The 22,609-nt window shown below is 46.4% G+C and overlaps 1 protein-coding gene across 3 annotated transcripts in view; it reads right to left on the bottom strand.

Annotated features, from left to right (window-relative positions):
• LOC107381573 (SH3 and multiple ankyrin repeat domains protein 2) overlaps window positions 1-22,609 on the bottom strand; it is a 269,418-nt gene that overhangs the window by 66,170 nt on the left and 180,639 nt on the right. For all 3 annotated transcript variants that reach the window (XM_070555052.1, XM_070555054.1, XM_070555053.1), the window contains 4 exons: window positions 21,173-21,602; window positions 15,356-15,495; window positions 15,006-15,119; window positions 8,244-8,325 (listed from right to left, as the gene is read on the bottom strand). In XM_070555052.1, coding sequence (XP_070411153.1) covers window positions 8,244-8,325; window positions 15,006-15,119; window positions 15,356-15,495; window positions 21,173-21,602 — 766 coding nt within the window. The remainder of the gene's footprint in view (window positions 1-8,243; window positions 8,326-15,005; window positions 15,120-15,355; window positions 15,496-21,172; window positions 21,603-22,609) is intronic.

Here is a 22,609-nt window from a genome sequence, read left to right as displayed (position 1 = left end):
TATGAAACAGCGTTTACAAACACTCGCCTGTTTTGATTCCACTAACTGATCTCCTGACCGCTAGCTAGTGTTTATAGATCCTGCTTGTGTACAGCTCCAGTTCTCAGTGGTGTTTAACAAACACTGATCTGATCAGGGGTCTGGGGGTGGTCTATTTCCAAGTAAACTGCACTTTTAAATGGTTTCTGTGTAAACTCGTAGCTTTACAAACAAATTAATTCAAGAGCTTTAATGAATAATCCTGTGTGTCTCTTTTAATCCCAAATGACTGCAATTAAAGCAACAAAATAATCCCATAAATACAGTTTGTTTTGCGCATTATGAAAACATAAGAGCCTGAATTTTGATCTTTTTTCATTTGCAGCACCAACAGCTGTGAATGCTGAGCTGCAGCTGTGTTTATGAGAAATCTTCCATGAAGTGATGCAGCAGCGTCTCAACAGTAGGATTACTCCAACAGGAAGGGCGCTCTTTTAGTCTGACTCAGCTGTCGCAGCTGACATCTTCTCCCCAGCTTTTTACCCAGCAGTCTGCTTTTTCTGGAACATACATGGAGAGAAATGCTGAGCTCCACCTCTGGTTTCCAGCAACCATCATGGCCGGGGCCGTCAGCGACGCTGGCATCCAAACAAGAAGGTTGAGTCTGCTTCTCCGACTTGAGGCAGTGACTGCTAGGGTGCATGATTCAGTTTGTATTAGGAGTGAAGATTAGACTGAATAGACATGTGGGACGGGACCGAAAGAGAGAGAGAGGGACGAATAAAGAAAGAGAGAGAGAGAGCAGCTACTGCCATCCTAGCAACTGTTCCCTTAGCAACGCAGTCTGTCTGGAGAGGAAGGAGGCCAGCACTGCTGACACACTGAAGGTTATCTCACAGCATTCCCACACACACACACACACACACACACACACACACACACACACACACACACACACACACACACACACACACACACACACACACACACACACACACACACACACACACACACACACACACGCGCACGCACGCACGCGCGCACACACACACACACACACACACACACACACACACACACACACACACACACACACACATTGGACAGAGGTTTCTTCAATGGGTCACAGGATCCTGTATCAAAGGCATTGTTTCATTCAACAAGTAATGTGTGTGTGTGTGTGTGTGGTGGTGGTGGTGGTGGCGGGGGGGGTTGCAGGAAGAAGGAACCGTAAGCTTCCTCTACCTGAGATTCATCGCAGGAGGCTGAGGAGTATTTATAGACTGGAGGAGAGGTTGGTTGGATAGCACACAGGTCACATGTTGATGCTCTACGTCAGACAGGTTATCAGAATATGAAGGAGCTCCTCCGACACGTGACGAGTGTGCTGGTAGAACGTTTGTGAAGCTTGTGACATACTGAGTTTCGAATGCCATAGCACTCTCAGCTCCTTCCTACTGGCTGCATCTATTTGTGCTCTGCGACAACTCCAGCCAGAGTTCCCTCCCAGATCTCAGAGAGCTCATGCATCATGCAGGGAGGTCCACGTCTGGATTTCATCCATCACAGCGAGTGCCCACCCAGTCTCGGCCTGGGCGCACATCAAAGTACAACAATAGAGGAGCGCCCCTGATCTCTAAATCATCATCAAGAGTTCTGCTTATTTTGGGTTGTTTTGTCTTTATTCCAACCCGGATGTGTTGGGAAGATGCTTCAGGAGCTCTTAGCAGCTAAAACCAGCATCTTGGCTGCAAGGCTAAAAAACTGCAATCTGTACTTTTTAAACACAAAACACTGCTTCATTATTTTACTTTTCCCAAAATAAATCAAGAATAAAACTTCCATTCTAGCCAGAATAATGAAAAACAAAGCTTTGGTGAACATGTCTGAGTTTAATCTGCGTTGAGCCTTTCTGTTGCCCACCATCACAGGAGAAGAAAATTCCTCCTCCTTCATGCACAATTCAACGTCCCGACTGCCAGTTAAAAAACAAACATGAATTTTTAAAGACCTCCGAAGGGTTTGACGCGAGCGCCTCAGAAAAGTCAGCTTTCCATAAAAAGAAAAGGATCAACGTTTCAGTCTTCGAGGACAAAAAACAAGAGGAAGGAGAAGATTTGCTTCATTAAAAGAGAAGGATCCACCCAAAGGGTCAAAGGTCAAACTACATGAAGGTTTAGGCATGTCTAGCGGAGATGGTTCACCTTGAGCCACATCGTTAGAGAACAAAACAAGTTGCAGCTCCCGGTCGGGCCGGAGGAGAGGGAGCAGGAAGTGTCGCGCTGTCCTTCAGCACGTTTCCACATTTAGACTCAAACACAAAAACATTCTGAAGATTAAAAACTATAATTTAGATCAACTTTAGATCCTTGTTTCTGTTTGTTTTAGATCAGTTATCCATAAATATTTGATATGAATCAGAAACGGGTTTTGTCCAATAGGCTGTTTATGATGGTTTGTTTACAAATTGATGCCATCCTTATAAAGTTTTACATTCTGAATGACTGATTTGAGATAAAAAAACAAACAGTTTTTTATAGCAGAAGTTTTCTGTTTATATAGAACTTAAAGAGCAAGTCACCCCCTACCAGAGTACTACTCCACTTCCTGTTTGAAAAATGCAACAAATGCTGTTGCCTAGCAGACCGAGAGGGCGGAGCCGCTAACAAACACACACACACACACAGGCTCACAATGACACTGTGACATCATATGGTACCAGCTAACATTCTAGGGTACCTCTTAGCCAATAGCAATGGCAGATTTAAATTCAAATGCAGTGCAGAGTTTTTACCTGACAACGGCACAACACTCACAGTTTTAGGCAGATAATTAAAACTTTAACAAAAATGTACTAAAGTACAAAACTATTAACTACACGTGTCTGCAGCACGATTAGACACACATTTATATATAGTTTATCAGAAGACAAAAGTTGATTTGGGGGGGGGACTTGTTCTTTAAACATATAGAGTTCAAAATTTACTATAGGTACTGATTTACATCAGCAGGTGGCAGCATTGAATTGTTTGGTGGTGAATAAAACTTAAGATAAATTTTTTTTGTTTATTTTCCTTCGCTTATCTGGGTCCGGGTTACGGGGGAAGAATCTCAGTTAGGGCATCCCAGACAGAAGTTAAAGGGCTGTTTGGGAAGGATAGAATTATGAGACCAAATTTTAACTGAATCTGAAACAAAATAAATATTATTGAGCCACGACTAACTAACTAAAGTTTATCTAACCCATCAGCAGCGTGTTTTGCCCTTGTTCTGCCATCTAGACCTGTGCAGCCTCCAGAAGGGGAGGAAGTGAGAATCATTTAGAAATCATCACAAGATAAAAGCTTGCATTTCAGCTCCACTTTTCTAAGTCCAACAGGGACCAGCCTGGATACTCTGAAGTTGCAAGTGTGGTATTCTGGCCACAGGGGTGGTTGGGTCTGAGTGAAATTTCATTAACCCTGTAAAGGGTCGTTTTAGCACACACTGGATCAAGAAAATGCTTATAAATAAGAAAAAGTTGCACAGAATGGCTTTAAAAATGCTAATAATTCAGAAAAAATAAATTTTTTATCCCAAAAGAGTATAAAATTGTTTGTTTTTGTTTTCAGCCATTTAATTTCTTATTTTATAAGAATGGTTATTTATGTCAGATTAAGTTTCCGTTTGGTGGATGTCGTAGGATCAGAGAAGCATCGAAGGCTGAGATGAAATGGACAGATTTGGGGGATTCAGCTTGGTGCAAAAATCCTCTTTTCTTTCTGAACTGGATCTTCTCTGGAGCTTTTCTGTAGATTTCAATTAAACAGGAAGGGAAATAGGAAGAGATGAGGTCTGGATCAGGAGTTTGTACTGGGTGTGCGGTTAAGTGGATGCACCAGCAGAGAAACGGGGGAAGAATCCTTAAATCAAACCGTTTTCCTATGAAACCGGAACTGCGCTGCTCTGGGCGGCTGCATGTTGGAGTAGCTCTGTTGAATATATGTAAGTTTTGCCTTTTCTTTGACATTTTTTATTCTAGTTTCTCAAGAAAAACTATTTTTTGTACATTTTACTTTTCTGTTTCAGGTGCTGTGAAACTTGGAGGACTTTTACTACTATGTTTTAACTTTTTTCACTTTTTGAGCATTTGTTATGATGCGTAACCATGGCAACAAGCTGGTTTATAATCGGGAGCAGCTGATTAACATTGGAAAAGCTGAAATAATACCTCAACTGAAGCCACAAATCCTAAATGAGCTAAAACGCAAGAAGCGTGGATGCAGAGCGGGAGCAAAACAGAGACAGAGAAAGAGGAAATTCAAACCATCTCTTCCATCGATCTTAATGGGCAATGTGAGATCACTGGACAACAAGATGGAGGAACTCCAAGCCCTTTCAAGGACTCAGCCAGAGTTTTGGCAGTGCAGTGTTATGTGTTTCACTGAGACGTGGCTGCAGGACCATATCCCCCGATTCCAGCGTCTCTCTCTGCCAGGATTCCTGACTGTACGAACAGACAGAGATCTGAAGAGTAGTGGGAAAAGAAAAGGAGGAGGGGTGGCAGTGCTTGCCAACAACAGATGGTAGAAGAAGAAGAAGAAAATATCATTTCTATAGCGCCTCTCAAGATAAAAATCACGAGGCGCTTCACAAAAAAAAAGTAAAAATATAAAAAAGCATTTAGAAAATGTTTTAAAATATATTTAAAATGAGCAAAAATAGGCAATTGGGATTTAAAAGAAAAAATGTTAAGAAAGAGAGAGAGTGAATAGGAAAGAGGGAAATCAGTGGATCCTGAGGAAGGTGGAATAGGTGGGAGAGCAGAATAAAGAGAGAGGGGTTGAAGAAGGTCATACAAAAACCACTGAGTCCACTGATCTCAGGCTCAGGGGGAGAGAGGTCCAGAGTCTGGGGCCACAGCAGCAGATGATCTGTCACCTTTGGTCTTTAGCCTGGTGCTGCACAACCAGTAGGCTTTGGTCACTGGACCTCAGGGACCTGCTAGGGGTGTAGGGACTAAGAAGATCACCAATGTAAGATGGTGCTTGTCCATGTAAGGCCCTATAGACCAGAACCAGGATCTTGAAATGAACCCTGAAGTTGACTGGCAGCCAGTGAAGCTGGAGGAGAAGCGGGGTGATGTGGGTGTGTTTGGAGGACTTGGTCAGAAGCCGAGCACAGGCATTCTGAACCACCTGTAGATGGTTAAGGGAGGTTCTGCTCAGACACGTGAAAAGAGAGTTACAGTAGTCTAAGCGTGAGGAGATGAAGGTGTGGAGAACTGTCTCAAGTTCAGAGCGAGACAGAATGGGACTCGGCTTAGCAATGTTCCTGAGATGGAAGAAGGAAGAGCGAACAAGAGAACTGACATGAGAATCCAGGGTGAGAGCTGGGTCAAAGGTCATGCCAAGATTCCTGAAGGAAGGTTTGGTGTGGGAAGCAAGCTGACCAAGAGAGTCTCTGACTTTGGGAACCTGCTTGTCTAGGGCACAGATGAGGATCTCAGTCTTACCTTCATTCAGCTGAAGAAAGCTCCCATCCAGGTCATGTTTCAGTGAAATGTCGTCTCTGCAGCCCAGATGTTGAACTCTTGGCAGTAAGTAGTCGCCCATATTATTTGCCAAGAGAGTTCATCAGTGTTGTCTTGGCAACCGTTTATATTCCACCTTCAGCCATTGCTGAAAATGCATGTGATGCCATCAGTTCTGTTGTCGCTAAGCTACAAACCCAGCACCCCAATGCATTTGTGGCTATATCTGGGGGTTTTAATCATGCCTCGCTCTCTGCTACACTTTCAACATTTCAACAGTTTGTCAGCTGCTCCACCAGAGAAAACAAGACATTGGATTTGCGTTATGCAAATGTAAAGAATGCATACATGTCCAAAACAAGACCTCCTCTGGGACATTCAGATCACATTCTTGTTTTTCTCTGCTCAGAATACAAACCACTTGTTCAGAGGCAACCTGTGACAAGAAGAACTGTGAGAAAATGGTCACAGGACGCTGAAGAAGCCCTGCAGGGTTGTTTTGAGACCACAGATTGGATGACTCTCTGCCAAGGATATGAAGAGGACATCAATGCCATGACTGGGTGTGCCACTGACTAAACTTCTGTGTGGACAATATCATACCCACCAGAACAGTGAGATGCTTCGCTAGTAAACCCTGGATCACCAGTGAACTGAAGAATCTGCTAAATGAGAAAAAAAGAGCCTTCAAGGAGGGAGACAGGGAATTATGGAGGAGTATACAGAAGCAACTGAAGATCAAGATCAGAGACAGCAAGGATGCATACAGGAAGAAGCTGGAGAACAAACTACAGAGGAACAATATCAGAGATGTCTGGTCAGGTAAGAAGAAGATCACAGGCTTCAAGCAGAGGAAGGATTGCACAGATGGCAGCCTGGACACAGCCAATGAACTTAACAAGTTCTGCAATAGGTTCAGTTCAGGAACAAACCCAGCATTCTCCTCGCCTGTCCCCAGCCAATCAGACATCCCATCCTCCTCTGATCCAACATTTTCCTGTCACACGCCAGCTCTTTTGTCCTCTAACACAGTCATGGACTCTTCTGGTTCTATAAATCTGTCTTCAACCAAGTCAGGAGATGCTGCTGCCCCAGTTACCTCCCCCTCCCACCTATCTGTCTCTAGAAGTCAGGTGAAGAGGCAGCTGGAGAGACTGAACAGGAACAAGGCTGCAGGTCCAGATGGTGTCAGCCCCAGAGGACTGAAGGCCTGTGCAGAGCAGCTCTGTGGGATTCTGCAGCACCTCTTCAACCTCAGCCTGGCCCAGGAGAAGGTTCCAGTCCTGTGGAAGACATCCTGCCTTGTTCCAGTTCCAAAGAAAACTCGCCCATCAGTCAATGACGACTACTGACTGGTTGCCCTGACATCCCACATCATGAAGGTCCTGGAGAGACTCCTTTGGTCCACCTGAATAAGCAAACTAGAACATATCAGGACCTGCTGCAGTTTGCTTATCGCCATGGAGTTGGAGTTGAAGATGCCATCATCCAGCTGCTTCAACCAACCCACTGTCATCTGGACAAAGCAGGCAGCACTGTGAGGGTCATGTTCTTTGATTTCTCCAGCGCATTTAACACAATCCAGCCTGATGTACTTTGCCAGAAACTCCAGAAGACACAGGTGGGGGCCTCAACTATCGCCTGGATTAAAGACTACCTGACAAACAGACCACAGATTGTGAGGCTGAAGATCTGCACATCAAACCAGGCGATCAGTAACATTGGAGCACCACAGGGGACTGTACTCTCACCATTCCTTTTCACCCTGTACATCTCAGACTTCCAGTACAAATCAGAGACCTGTCATCTACAGAAATACTCAGATGACTCTGCAGTTGTCGGGTGTATCAGAGATGGACAGGAAGCTGAGTACAGAGAGCTGGTGGAGCGCTTTGTGGCATGGTGTGGAAACAATCATCTGACCTTGAACGTGAACAAAACAAAGGAGATGATTTTAGACTTCAGAAGAAACAGGGTAGAGTCAAACACCGTTTCCATCATGGGAGAAGAAGTGGAGGTGGTTGAGGAATACAAATACCTTGGAGTTCACCTGGACAACAGACTGGACTGGAGAAAGAACAGCGAAGCCGTTTACAAGAAGGGACACAGCAGACTGCACTTCTTGAGGACGCTTAGGTCCTTCAGTGTCTGTAGCAAGATGCTGCAGATCTTCTACAAGTCTGTTGTTGAGAGTGTAATCTCTCCAGCCATCGTCTGTTGGGGTAGCAGCATCAGAAGCAGGGACCTGAAAAGGCTCAACAGCCTAATAAAAAAGGCTGGTTCTGTTCTGGGGACGACTGTGGAACCGCTGGAGGAGATGATGCAAAGAAGGATTCTCCAGAGAATCAAGAAAATGATGGACAACCCTGAGCATTCCCTTCACAAGACTGTCTGACAACGGAAGAGTGTCTTCAGTCAGAGGCTTCTTCAGTTTGGCTGCAACACTGACCGCTACTGGAGATCCTTCCTGCCAACAGCCATTGTAATATACAATAACTCTTTGACGACTTGATTATTATTATTATTCTGAGCTACTACAGCAATCAATTTCCCTCTGGGATTAATAAAGTATTTTTGAATTGAATTGAATTGAAATGACTACGATGCAAACGGGAAAACGTTTCTACAACAAACCGCGTCCAAGCAAAAAAGAAAAAAAAGTTTGCATGATTAAATGTTTGTTTTATATTCTGTTGCCGCACTCGGAGGATGAAACGTGACTGGAGGACGAGCGTGTTGGTGCGAGTCTCACCTGGAGGCATCAAAGCTGTCGTAGGAGCCCACGGTGTAATGTCTGAAGAGCTTCCGTCTGTCAGCTCGATCCGCTCGGGAATCTGCCAAAAAGATCACACCAGAATCAGGTCAATACACACATCCGTGTGTCGCCACCTGCTAGCTGCTGTTTGCATAAAAACTCTTTAAATCAGGTTTCACACCAGAAACAAACATTTACGCCTCATAACGGAGATTCTGAATCATGTTTGAGACAAAGCTGCTGAGAAGAGCCGTGAGGACCAGGAACTCCATGGAAAAGTTCAGCTCAGCTTCAATGGTTATGGAAATAAAAGCAGGAACATCAGGAAAACCCGTCCCACATCCTAGAATATTTCTCAAGAAAATTTATGATTTGACTAAAACTAGAACATTTTTGGAGTCTAACTTTTATAAAAAACCCCAAATCTGGTTTTTCTTTGGAGCTGGGAGAGAGTCTCTGCCTCCAGAGGGGCAGATCTGCATCCCGACGTTCCTGAGTGATGGTAGGATAGAGGAGAGTTGGACCAGCAGATCAGGACTTGGTCTTATCGGGTCTGTGGTGATGAACCTGAACATCTTAACCCAACTTATGGGACATTCTCATCTGTACCGGGTCAGCCCGGGCCGGGTAGCGTAGGTTGTTTACATATCTGGGTGGCCTGGTATTTTTCCGGGCCACCCAAGGCTCATTCTCAGCCCTCTTCTCGAGGGGGTCTGCTTCAGGCCGGCGAGGGCCAACACACCCACTGCTGACAGCAAATTCACACCTTCCATTAGAGCAAGCCTCTGATCGGTGGGTAGAATCAGCCCACATGGGCTTAAGGCAAGGATGTGTGGAATCAACCGGGCCAGGCTGGGGCCGACTGGGGCTACCCGGCCCGGGCCGACCCAGTACAGATGGGAATGGCCCAATAGTCAAAGCCAACAGAACCAGATCCAAGCAGCTGAAATGATCCTCCTCCTCCTCCGTGGGGTAGTCGGGCTCAGCATGAGGGATCAGGAGAGGAGCTCCTTCATCCAGGAGGAGAGCTACGCCTCCTCATTATCTGTTGAGGTGGTTCTGATCCAGATGCCTCCTGTACGGGTAGGAGACCCTGGGTCAGACCCAGATTTCTACGGAATCATTATAAATCTCTGTATGAATATTAAAAATAAAAAAACAAATAACATGTTTGGTAAATGGCCTGTATCTGTTTAGCGCCTTCGGTTCTACAACAAGAGAGCCAGGATCGAACCTACAACCTTCTGATTACTGGACAACCCGCTCTACCTCCTGAGCTACTACAGATTTAAATAATTTATGTCTGAGTTCAAACAGCTTACTGATGTGCTAGCCATCCAATCAGAGCGGAGCTCCACCTGCTAACAGCCAATCAGACGGAGTTTCTCTCTGACTGAATAATGTGACCTTGTTTCAGATCTTTTGATTTAAAAAACACAACCAGAAAAAGCGCTTCCGATTCGGACATGAAATGTTGTTTTTCTATAGTTTATTATAAAAATATTTATTTTTCTGTTTTATTTCCAGTCTGCCCATTCTGGAACTCTACAACTCATCTGAACAGAACAGGGTCCAAACCGGAGCAGCTGAATTCTGCCCGTTTTAAGTCCGTCTCACGTTGATCCGATCGTCTCTTTCTTCACATTTTCTCTCACACCAGCTGTCACACTTTCACAGAAACTCCTCTGATCCCGTTGGGATCTCGTCATCTTTGCAGGAATGTTTTTTTCTCCTCCCTGACTCCAGATCAGCTTGGAGGAAATGATGGAGATTAAAGGAAAACAGAGGATTAAGAGTCAGATTTGAGTTTGTTTGTTTATTGAAGAAGAAAAGAGAAACATTAGTGTTTGTGAGGAGGAATGAAGAGATAATAGTCCATCCTCAGCATCGGCACATTGTGTGTGTGTGTGTGTGTGTGTGTGTGTGTGTGTGTGTGTGTGTGTGTGTGTGTGTGTGTGTGTGTGTGTGTGTGTGTGTGTGTGTGTGTGTGTGTGTGTGTGTGTGTGTGTGTGTGTGTGTGTAAGAGAGAGCTCTAATGGATTCTTTTGAACATTCGGTCCACTTCAGTTCCCCCCCAGGCCTTCTCTCCTGTCTTCAGCCTTTCTTAAACTTCCAGAGATGTGAGAATGAGATGAGGGAATTGGAACAACAAGAATCCTTCAAACAGGAATTCTGATCCATCCCGCTGCACATCTCTAAGCTAAATCAGATTATTCTGTTTGGTTATTTGATTCATTTTCCATTGGGATGCTTTTATTTGCTTTCTAGATTTTAAAACTCTACAACAATCTTCAGTAGATAATAGAAGGTTTTGGATGGGAATCACTCAGTTTCAGGAAGAGCAGACTTGGGAATGTTTGCTCTAAGACTAGTGAAACCAGGCTGAGACTAAATGGAATCACAGAAATGAAATCAAATATTTAACATTTCAGTTGGAGGATCCTAAGTAGTTCCCACACTGGAAAAGATCTGTAATCCTTCCAGAAAGTTCTGGGTCTGCACTGGGGTGTCCTTCCAGAACCTGGACAACCTCCAGAGACAAGAGACCAGGAGGCTTCCTGACTGAAACCACCTCAGCTTTGATAAGGAGCCGCTCTACTCCGAGTTCCTCCCGGATGGTGGAGCTCCTCGCCTCATCTCATAGGCTGAACCTGACACAGAAGCTTAGATTCAGGATCTGGTTCTTTTGGTCCTGATCCAGATTCCATGACCACGGACGTAATTTTTTTTGGGGGGGGGGGGGGGGACATGCCCCCCCCCACTTTTTCCAAAGTCAAATTTTGAGCCCTGCAATTTTACCATCCAAAACAATATTACGCTGTATTAAATTGACACTGGTTGAGCTCTAGGACCAAGCGGAAAACAACCGTTTGTGTTGAAGCCTGTTTCCCATTAGAGCATACTGTAAAGATACCCCCCCGCCGTGTCCCCCCCACTTCTAAAGTGAAAATTATGACCATGTCCATGACTATAGGTGAAAGTGTCTCAGTCTGGAAAAATAACATTCACTACAACAAACTAGACCAAAGGCTTCAGCAGTGCAGGAGTCTCGACTCGTCAGTCTGTCTCTCCTCCATCATCGCCGAGGAACGCCAGGATAGAAGAGACCTAAACCCAGATTTCTGGCCTCAGGTCTGGAGGAGGCGCTCCCGACTCTCTTATATTTATATTTATGCACTCAATGAATGAAAAACATCGTTGGATAAAAAGATTCATGCTGGAGGAATAAAAGACTTTGTGTCATTTTTGTTGAATAAATAAAAACAGCATTAAGTTTTAGGAAAAGTTCCAGCACAGTTCAGAGTTTCCTGCATCAGAAGCTGACTGAGAGTCGACTTCTGCTCCGTGTTTGATGCACAAACAGATTTTATCCGCCTCTCAGCAAACGTGTTTCTGTTTTCATTAGAATTAAAAACGATATTGTGTTCGGAAAAAGGACAGATGGATGTTTGGAAACTGATTAAAGACTCAGACCAACATTAATCCTCCAGTAGTTTACACACACACACACACACACACACACACACACACACACACACACACACACACACACACACACACACACACACACACACACACACACACACACACACACACACACACAGGTGACCCATGGCTGAGGCAGTCTCTCTGCAGACCGCCATGCTGCCCTCCGGTTTCCGGACAGGCCTCCTTTCCAGGCGGGCCTGGAGGGAATCTGGCCGCAGCCCGGCGAGTGGGAAGCTCCCGGCACCGATGGCTCTGGGCTAAGCCACACAGAAGAAGGCAAAAAGCCCGAGCGAGCGAACAGAAGAACGAGTGCCCCCCCCCCTCTGACTCCATCATGGTTGGCGCTCTCCTGAGGGCAGCGGCAGACTGAGAGAGCTGATGGATGATGGGAGCCGACTCCAGCATCACTCAGCTTTGTGCTAATGTCAATAATTAAACACTGCCAGCAAGCAGAATACCAGAGGATAAAACAGATTAGCAGAGCAGGACAGAGAGATGCAGGGCTTTCCAAAACCCCTCTCAGACTCTCAGAGCCAGAGTACGCACAAGGAAGTGTTAGTGAGGGACGGAGCGTGGCGTGATTTGTTCATTAGCCTGCACCCAGAGGAAATAAGAGCACAGCTGAGTTAGCAGGGCAACGTAGCGCTTAGCTTTGCGCATCACAGCCTGGGGGACATGGAAAGAGACAGGAGGACAAAGAGACAGACATGCAGCTCACGCTCTGCAGGAACAGCAGCCACGTGCCAACACTCAGGAACACACAGCATCCATACGGACTCCAGCTAGAGCCAGAACGTGTCAGACCCATCCTCACCAACCAGGGTTAGGGTCAACCTGGGCGGTTAGGGTAATCGGGGGGTTGGGGGGATGGGGGTGGGGGGGGGGGGGGGATCTGTCAGAACTACTCCGTGTTATAAGTTATATTTATAAAATATACATACAATCCAATTATTATATACAAAATACAAAAATTTAGTGTTTTATTTACATTACTGTCCCATGGCAGTTGTAACTATTCTTATGTTTGTTTGTTTTTTGTAAATAAAACACTTTTAGACCAAATGCTGATTAAAATATAACTTAAAAAAACTTTTATTTCTTTCTGTGCACGTCAAAACCGACCGATCTGGGACCGGTACCAGTGATTCAGAACCGACTGATCTGGGACCGGTCCCAGTGAATCAGAACCGACTGATCTGGGACGGGTACCAGTGAATCAGAACCGACCGATCTGGGACGGGTACCAGTGAATCAGAACCGACTGATCTGGGACCGGTACCAGTGATTCAGAACCGACTGATCTGGGACGGGTACCAGTGGTTCCAAACAGACCGATCTGGGACCGGTCCCAGTGAATCAGAACCGACTGATCTGGGACCGGTACCAGTGAATCAGAACCGACTGATCTGGGACCGGTACCAGTGAATCAGAACCAACCGATCTGGGACCGGTACCAGTGGCTCCAAACAGACCGATCTGGGACCGGTCCCAGTGAATCAGAACCGACCGATCTGGGACCGGTACCAGTGGTTCCAACTGACCGATGTGGGACCGGTCTCAGTGAATCAGAACCGACCGATCTGGGATGGGTACCAGTGATTCAGAACCGACCAATCTGGGACTGGCGCCAGTGATTCAGAACCGACTGATCTGGGACCGGTACCAGTGAATCAGAACCTACCGATCTGGGACCGGTACCAGTGGTTCCAAACCGACCGATGTGTGACCGGTCCCAGTGAATCAGAACCGACCGATCTGGGACCGGTACCAGTGGTTCCAAACCGACCGATGTGGGACCGGTCCCAGTGAATCAGAACCGACCGATCTGGGACCGGTACCAGTGATTCAGAACCGACTGATCTGGGACCGGTACCAGTGATTCAGAACCGACCGATGTGAGACCGGTCCCAGTGAATCAGAACCGACCGATCTGGGACCGGTACCAGTGATTCAGAACCGACTGATCTGGGACCGGTACCAGGGATTCAGAACCGACCGATCTGGGACCGGTACCAGTGGTTCCAAACTGACCAATCTGGGACCGGTCCCAGTGAATCAGAACCGACTGATCTGGGACCGGTACCAGTGAATCAGAACCAACCGATCTGGGACGGGTACCAGTGGTTCCAAACAGACCGATCTGGGACCGGTCCCAGTGAATCAGAACCGACCGATCTGGGACCGGTACCAGTGAATCAGAACCGACCGATCTGGGACCGGTACCAGTGGTTCCAACTGACCGATGTGGGACCGGTCTCAGTGAATCAGAACCGACCGATCTGGGATGGGTACCAGTGATTCAGAACCGACCAATCTGGGACTGGCGCCAGTGAATCAGAACCGACCGATCTGGGACGGGTACCAGTGATTCAGAACCGACCAATCTGGGACTGGCGCCAGTGAATCAGAACCGACCGATCTGGGACGGGTACCAGTGATTCAGAACCGACTGATCTGGGACCGGTACCAGTGATTCAGAACCGACTGATCTGGGACCGGTCCCAGTGAATCAGAACTGACCGATCTGGGACCGGTACCAGTGGTTCAGACCCGACCAATTCTTTTCTCGGCAGAACATCGGGGGATTTTATCCAATCACATCCAGAGATTGCCAGACACCCTCTGTGACTGGTCAAGACTTTCCTTCCTAGTTTTGAACCACATGCTAATTGGGTGGATTAACGTCACAAGTCAAAGCATCCAGTCAGAAAGCAGATGCTTGATGTGCTGAACAGCTGCGTTCAATCCATGCAGCTTTCAGAACCACCAACCGGACTTCCAACATCAGAATCATCCATCCCGACGGCCTGTCGTCCTCATTTCTTTACTTTAGTTTTATTTTTATTTTTTTGTAATGTTTAGTATTAAACACCCAGAGTTTTTAAATACGCCTTTTCTTATGTTAACGAGGTCTTGCTAATCCCAAAGTAAACAAAAGACCAGATTAAACTCAGAACTGTAGAGAAATAAAACAGGAACCAGTTTTCTGAACAGCTGAAAATGGTTTCTGTTTTCACAAAATAAAATCACTTTTTAATCAGAACAGAAAAGTTTCCGGATGATTCGTTTTAACATTTAAGTGCATTTAAAGCTTTAACTACTGGAGATGTTTGTTTAAATGTAACACATGGACCTAATCTGTCCATGGCTCCTCAGCTGCTCTCTGGGTCTCCATCCCATCAGAACCCATCAGAACCCCTAACATCCCATCAGAATCAGAACCTTCAGTAAAACAGAGTTCTCCTGACAGCTGCAGGCGATGCTACTCACAGCTCCTCTCGTCGGTGGCCTTGGCCGGGATCTCCTCCACGCAGTCGGCTGGAAACCAGCCCACCTGTCCGCGGGCGCTGCCCTCCCAGAACCCCCCCTCTCCGATGCTCAGAACTGGATCAGAACCACGAGAAAAAACAAATACATCAGCACCATTTAAAGATTCTCTCACACATCCGATCCTATGAAAATTTAATTAACTTTTACAACAAAAGTTTGTTAAAAACATCACAGAGTTTCTGTCGAGGTTAATTCGATAACATAAAAGGTAAAGCAGGTCTACAGGTGATCCAGTTTAAATGATAACGAGCTAACAGAGACAGCAGCAGCAGATAGGCCTCCTGACTCACCTTTGACCCGGTCACCCTTGTACAGGTTAATCTCCCCCTCAGCCTGAGCTGTGTAGGAGCGGACCACCACGAAGATTCTCCCCGGTACGGCGCTGTAGAGCTTCCTCCTGGTGCCGACCGGCTCGCCGTGGCTGCTCGGGCTGACGGGGCGAGAAACAAGAACACACCTGGTCAGGTGGGTGGGGGAGGGGCTGGGCCTGCTTACACCTGGATCCACCAGAATTCTCCTGTTTTACAAATCAGACCTTGTGTTTCATTCAGACTAAAATAAACCAAAAGAATTTATAATAATATAAATAATATATAGAATATATTTCTATATATGTCAAAATTTAAAGAACTAAAGTCTGATCTAAACACCATTTATGTTTTTTAATTACTGGTGACAGAAGACCCAGTTGGTTCTGACCCACAGAGACGCTTTAAATCTCAAACCGGAGACCAGAACCAGCTGGATCTGAGTGGTTCTGATCTGTGATGGAGAGCTGATCCACAGAGCTGGAGGAGGAGGAGGAAAGGTGAGAGTCTAGCGCCACTTAGTGGTCAGACTGTAGAACTGCACCAGGTGATCAAGTGGGATTAAAATAATAAACATTAACGGGTTTAACTGGGATCTGAATGAACCAACTTCTGGTTTGGGTTCAGGTCCGATGGCATCTGAGATCAGAACCAAGTTTGTTCAACTGCGAGGAGGAAAGACGGAGCAAAGAGGAGGCAGGAGAAAGGGCTGAAAACTAGATTAAGAGAGGAGAATGGAGTGAAGGAAGGATGTGTGAAGGAGAGGTTTTTGTTCCAGTAAGTGGGTCACCTTGTCCTGCTGACTGAACTCCTCCTCAAATCGTTGTGCCTTTGGAGAGCTAACCCCATTCAGCACCTGCTGAGGCTGATCCAACATTTTCCGAGGGAAAGCTGCAGCTGTGGACTTGGAGCGGCTGGAAGTGATGTTTAAAAGGCCTGAAGGGAATTCCTGCAGTTTATCCAGAGTCCTGGTGTCTGCAGCTCCATGTTTACGTTTGACTAAATATCTGACTTTTAAATTTTCCTGGTTGGGCTGAGTTTCAGACTAGACTGAAGTACGGAAACTTCAGGAGAGCAGACAGAAGGGAGAAGTCTCTAAGATCAGGAAGCTTTACCAGAGGTCTCCGACCCTGGTCCTGGAGTCAAGCTCTGCAGAAGCTGCTGATTAAAATCAGCTGCAGTTGAAGCAGAGAAACCTCAACTTTTAAAGGGGTACGACTTTTTCATATTTTAAAATAATTTCTTTAGCCAGTTTGTGCTAAAATGACCCTTTACAGGGTTAATGAAATGTCAGTCAGACCCCGCCACTCTCTGTGGCCAGAGTACCGCACTTGCAACTACAGAGTTGGCAGGCCGCTCTCTGCTGGTGGCGGGAGCTGTGGAGTGGAGTGGAGCTGCAGTCTGCTTCCAGAACGCTTCCTGCTTGTTTTAGATCGTGAACACAGCTGATTTGTTTGATTTAGTGATGAACCTCTCCTTTAAGGTGTTAAAAAGACAAACTCATAGAAAGAAGATAAGTTTCATTTTTGGTTTAACCACAGAGAATTAATAACAGACACTAGGGGGTGCTAAAAGCAAGCAAAACTGCCTGGTATTCCTTTAAAGCTGAGGGGAAAAAAATCACCACGTTAATAGTCCTCGAGGGCCCCCAAAAAATAAAACGTTTGTTTTCCCCAAATAAGTCCAAAATGGGCATATTAGTAAAAAGCTGAAGCTAAAAATGTTAGAAAGTGTCAAAACAAAATTCCTAATCCTTTAAATACAAATGGGGGCTGCATAAATCACCCGGAAGACCACGAATGGCTCCTGAGCCACACATTGGACCTGCGTGCTCTAGAACCTTCTGCTAGACGATGGCCCTGCAGTACAAACGTCTCACGAGGATTTTCAGACCTGCATCAAGTAGAGGAGTTTTGGGTGATGACTGAAACAAGATCATGAACAGAGAAACGGGTTTCCCCCTCAAGACTCAGCTTTAGTTTATACAGGGAGGAGCTGGGAGTAGAGCCGCTGCTCCTCTACACCAGGGGGAGCCAGCTGAGGAGGTCTGGTCGTGGGGGTGACCCAGGACCAAACCCATGTTTGCTAGTGAGAGAATTATAAACTTAAACAGGTTCCCATAAGTATTCTAAAAGCTAAATGATAACGTGTTTAAAGTTGATTAGCAGCTTCGTTCATTAAAGCAGCTTTTGATTCGCTGTTGAAGATGTCTTTTTTTCAGTTCATCTTGTGTGCCGAGTTCTTTCATGAACTCCCACCCAGCAACTCTTTAAAGCTCTAATAATACTTTTTGCTCCCCCCTGCGCGCCTCCTCCCACACACAACTGCATCTCTGTGGCTCTCCCTCGCTCCCTCTTGACATGACACAGACTCGTGTGAGCCCACAGTCCTCCTTTTCTCTCTCTCAGTGTCACTCCGTGACAGCTGTCAGTCAGCCTCCGGGCGTCATGGCAACAGCTCGAGGTGGTGAGAGATGAGGTGCGTCCTGTGTGTCGGGGCAAAGGACCACCGAGAGCTGGAGACCTTTTCAGCTAAAACACCGGCTGATGATGTTCAGAGCGGACCTCAGAGGAGGAGCCGCATTCCAAACCTAACTCAATCACAACACAGCAGATTTCCTCGGAGAGTCTGATGAGGTTATAAAATTCTGCTGATTGAATTTGATTTGATTCAGAGAGAAATAACACGCGTGTAAACATGAACACAGAAATGTGGCTCCACATGAAGTTGGAATTAAAAATGATATTTATAGAATAAATCAAAGAAAATCTGATTTGGTCTCATCTGATCCTTCTGGTAAAATGCGTTACGAGGAGTTGCAGTGCCTTGCTCAGAGGCACTCAGTCCAAAAGGAGTGTTCCTGGTTCTCCACTGGGAGGAGGTGGAATGTTTTCTCGTGGGTTCTGATATTTCTGAATGATGGAGGATGGAGGAGACATGATCAGGACTTCCTCTGATGGTCTGGGGCGGTGAAGAAGGTTCTGGATTTACCGGTCCATCTAAACCGTCACCTGGTCTGAGATCAGGACCAAATCACGAATCCAAGCAGATGAAATGATCTTCCATGGGCTAGTCAGGTTCAGCTGCAGAGATCAGAAGAGGAGCTCAGCAGCTCCTCCTCCCCTCTGAGAAACCCAAAACAGGAATTTAGATCCTGTCTGGTCTGGGATCACTGCAGGATCATCAACGAGGAGGAGAGGGGCTCTAAGGAGAGGGAGGTCTGGATTTAGCTCCTGGACCCTGGATGAAGGAACTTCTCTAAATGTGCTGCCATGGACAAACGAAGAAGCTAAAGAACCAGCTCTGTGCCCACATTAGTCCAGACCTAGTGGACCACTATCCTGCTCCGACACACCTGCTTTAAACAAGTGAGTGAACATTAAGCTTCTGCAGGTGGTGATTAAATCGTCTGGAGCTGGATGGTCTCTCTGAAGGACCGCAGCTGGAAAGTCCTCAATCAGACACCATTTTCTGAAAGGAACCCGTCATCCGGTCCAACAGAGCAGCTCCTCGATTTGTCTCAAGAAAAGGAAAATCACCGGAACACCAGGAACGTCGTCACTGGGCTGACTTCTGGAAGTGGGCCGAGAGTTACTCACAAGGTTCTTAGTTCTCAGATCCTTTCTGTACATTTAAACAAGAAGATGCATTTTACCACCAGATCTCATGACTGGACGCCTTGATATTCGAAAAAGTGAGTCGTTAACAGACAGAAGAGTTAAATTTACACGTGTGTGTAGCTGTAGTCACAGCTTGGCTTCCTGTATCTCATTAAATCAGGATTCCTGCTGATGTGTGAGTCTCTGTTGGGCTTTAAGGCAGTTTATGTGCAAAGCATTACCACATTTATCCTTATTAACACACACACACACACACACACACACACACACACACACACACACACACACACACACACACACACGCACACGCACACGCACACGCACACGCACACACGCACGCACACACACACGCACACACACACACACACACGCACACACACACGCACACACACACACACACACACACACGCACACACACACACACACACACACACACACACACACACACACACACACACACACACACACACACACACACACACACACACACTCACACACTAAGTGTACGTTCTAACTTCATCTGCAGCCGTGAGCTTTAATGGCTGAAAGGAGATCATGGAGGAGATGAGAATTCTCCTTCAGCGCTCCGGGTGAGGAGCTTGGGCATTCAGGAGGGACCTGGAGCAGAGCCGCTGCTCTTCCACCATCAAAGGAGCCAGCCGAGGCATGAGGATGTCCTGGGAGGAAATACCTCCCCTCCTCCTTAACTTGACGGGGATCTGGGTTCACAGTTTGGGCTTTGGAGCTGTTAATCAGCTGCTCCTTCCTGTGATCCAGTCTCCTGCTGCTATAACAGGATAATGAGTGATCGATAAGTAGAAAAGTAACAGCGAAAATTCTCCAATAAACAGATGATCTAAACCAGAATAATAATAATAAAATCTCAAAAAAGCATCCCCTTCACTCCGAGAAACGGCTGCAACGTAACCGGCGTGCAGGAACCAGCTTCTGGAGCGGCGTGCCTCTACGGCTAATGGAGGCTCAGCTGATGATCCCATCTGGGACTCTCATCAACAACAATGAACTCCTCAGAAAACTGCCCCTACCCACCGTCTCCGTCATTTTCTCCTCCTCTCTCACTCCTCATTTCCTCCTCCTCCTCCTCCTCTTCCTCATGCTGCCCTTCATCTCATTTCTAATCTACAGATTTGTTTTCACACCTTTAATGTATAGAAAAGTATCTGTTCAGTGAAGTGAGCTTCAGCGTGTGGGCGGTGTCGGTTCTACTGAACCAACGCGTCCATCTGCCAACAGAATCCAAAGGGGGGGGGGGGGGGGGTCTTCATCAGGATCCACAGGTAGATCGCCTTCAGACTGCCGCCCATCTCACGTCACGCAGAGCGTCACAAACCTGCCGCTTTTCTCTCAATGAGTGTGAGCGTGAAACTTCCACACACTCACAAAGGATGTGCAGGCAGCCATGGCAACTGTTACCGTGGTTACGGCGGGAAGCTAGGCTGTTGTAGATGACACGTTTTCCTGAGGAAGAGGAGCATGTCATGTGCTTTACATTTGGGGGGTGGGTGGGGGGTACGAGGAGAGAAGAGCGTAACGTTCTCAGCTTCATTTTTCACTCTGGTAACAGAAATCCTGATTTTTATTTAAATCGTGAGAATCAAACTAAGAAAATGATGCTTTTCTGACGTTTTATGGAACCTGATAAAAATGAGTCAACTGACATATTTCTAGCACCAAAGGGTTTTTTTTATTCATTTTTACTCGGTAGTTAGACGGGGCAGAGGCAAGCCTTTCAAAATAAAAGCACTGCAAATGCTGGGCAGTTTCTATCAATTCACTCCAGGACACTTTATTTTGATAGTAAAACAGAAACTGTATTTGTGTAGTGAGTGTTGAGAGTCTCTAAATGTTTCTGTGATGCCCAAGAAGGTTTTTTTCATCCTGGAAATAGTTTGTTGTGTCATTTTAAACATTTCTATTTTCTTATTAAATTCTATTTCATTTCATCATTTCTTCTTTATCTATTTATCTATTAACCACGTGTGACCTGTTGTTTATTTGCTTTGTGTAGTTTTCAGTTATACAGTTATAGACTTGGCCATTTCCACTTAAAACTGGAATTTCGTTCATTCTTCATCTTGAAACAAGCAGGAAAAACAAATCCAAAGTTAAAAGAATATTTTAACACGTTTATTTATAGGAGAGATGAACAGGTACTCACTTTGGCTGGCGCTGTGAGGGTAGAGCCCGCCTGTTGTCCTCCCCCAGCCGGCTGAGGGAGGGAGAGCGGCTCCTCGCCCCCCTCCCCATGGTTCGGACCACCACGTTGCCATTTGGGCTGCCGCTGGGCATCTGCTGGACCAGCTGGGGTGACAAGCTGCGGTGCAAAGCTGAGGAGCCAGGCTGCGGGTGACCCTGCTGGGGGGCCCGGTATTGGTGGGGCTGGGCGTGTTGGCGCTGCTGCTGATGGGGAGCCCAGTTTCCAGGAGAACCGTGCTGCTGCTGGTGCTGACTGACCGAGAGGTTGTTGTCGCTGTTGGAGCGCAGGAGGACCCGCGGCGCTGATAAGGAGGAGGGGGACTGGCCGTTTCCGCTGCCAGAGTGAGGACCCCGCCGGCGTTTGGAGTAGGCCGGAGCCTCACGGAAAGGCACTGGGGGAGGGGGGTACAGGCGTTAAGAGTTTTATCATTAATATTAAAAATCAAAATGATTTCATCTGCATCAAACCAGCAACTGGAACAAATAAACACGTGTCAATTTCTGTGGTTTTATATCACAATCAACACAAGGTGAAACAAACTGTCTGGTTAAAAGAATGCCCCCCCCCCCCCCACACACACACACACACACTAAACCTGTGTGACAGCTATAAAATAAAACAGTTAATCATCAGAGCTTAACCTGGATAAGCCTGCAGCTGCTGCTCAGGTGTGCTGATTAACTCATCATCTCCTATCACCTCCGGAGCATACAGGCGCGTGTCGACGCACGAAGGGAAGACGACACCACTGACTCCAGGGAAGCCAACTACCAACCCGTTAAAGGTCAACGGCTGTTTATTCTACAAAGAGAAGGCCTCAGGAGCAGGGATCCAGAGATGTTCCCCTTGAGGTCAAAGGTCACTCCCCACTCCCACACAAAACAACAAGTGCTCCAAGTTAGACTTCACATATCAGCAGGTTAAAGGTCAAAGGTCATGGCAGCACAGGTTGGTGCAGTGTCTTCTGCACACTGCTCAGCTAATCCAAGCTGTCAGCACAGAGGGCTGATGGTTTGGGTTGGTTCTGACCCAATAGGACTCACTGAGTCCACCAAGCCCCTCTGGAGACCAAAGAGTTCTGGAGTCCAGTGTGAATCCAATTATCTGAAGTTCAGACCAGAAACGGGTCATGAAACAGACCCATGGTCCAAACACAGCAGCAGGTCTACAATATAGCCAAGGTTCTACAGAGGTCCAGTCAGTCCAGACCAGAAGCTGGTGAGACCTTTAGAGTGCTAAGAATTTGTGGACCAGAACTCCTCCAGAACCACAAGAGTGACCGATGAGGTCAAGCAGAGGTTCCTGCTGCTGGAGGAGGTTTAGTTGGACCATCAGGTGGATTAACATTCTAATTTTAGCATCTGCTAAATAAAATGTGTTGACATTATTTTAAGCTAA

The sequence above is a fragment of the Nothobranchius furzeri genome, chromosome 9 (genome assembly GCF_043380555.1).
Source record: "Nothobranchius furzeri strain GRZ-AD chromosome 9, NfurGRZ-RIMD1, whole genome shotgun sequence".
Taxonomy (NCBI): domain Eukaryota; kingdom Metazoa; phylum Chordata; class Actinopteri; order Cyprinodontiformes; family Nothobranchiidae; genus Nothobranchius; species Nothobranchius furzeri.
This window is presented reverse-complemented; position numbering and strand designations above follow the sequence as displayed.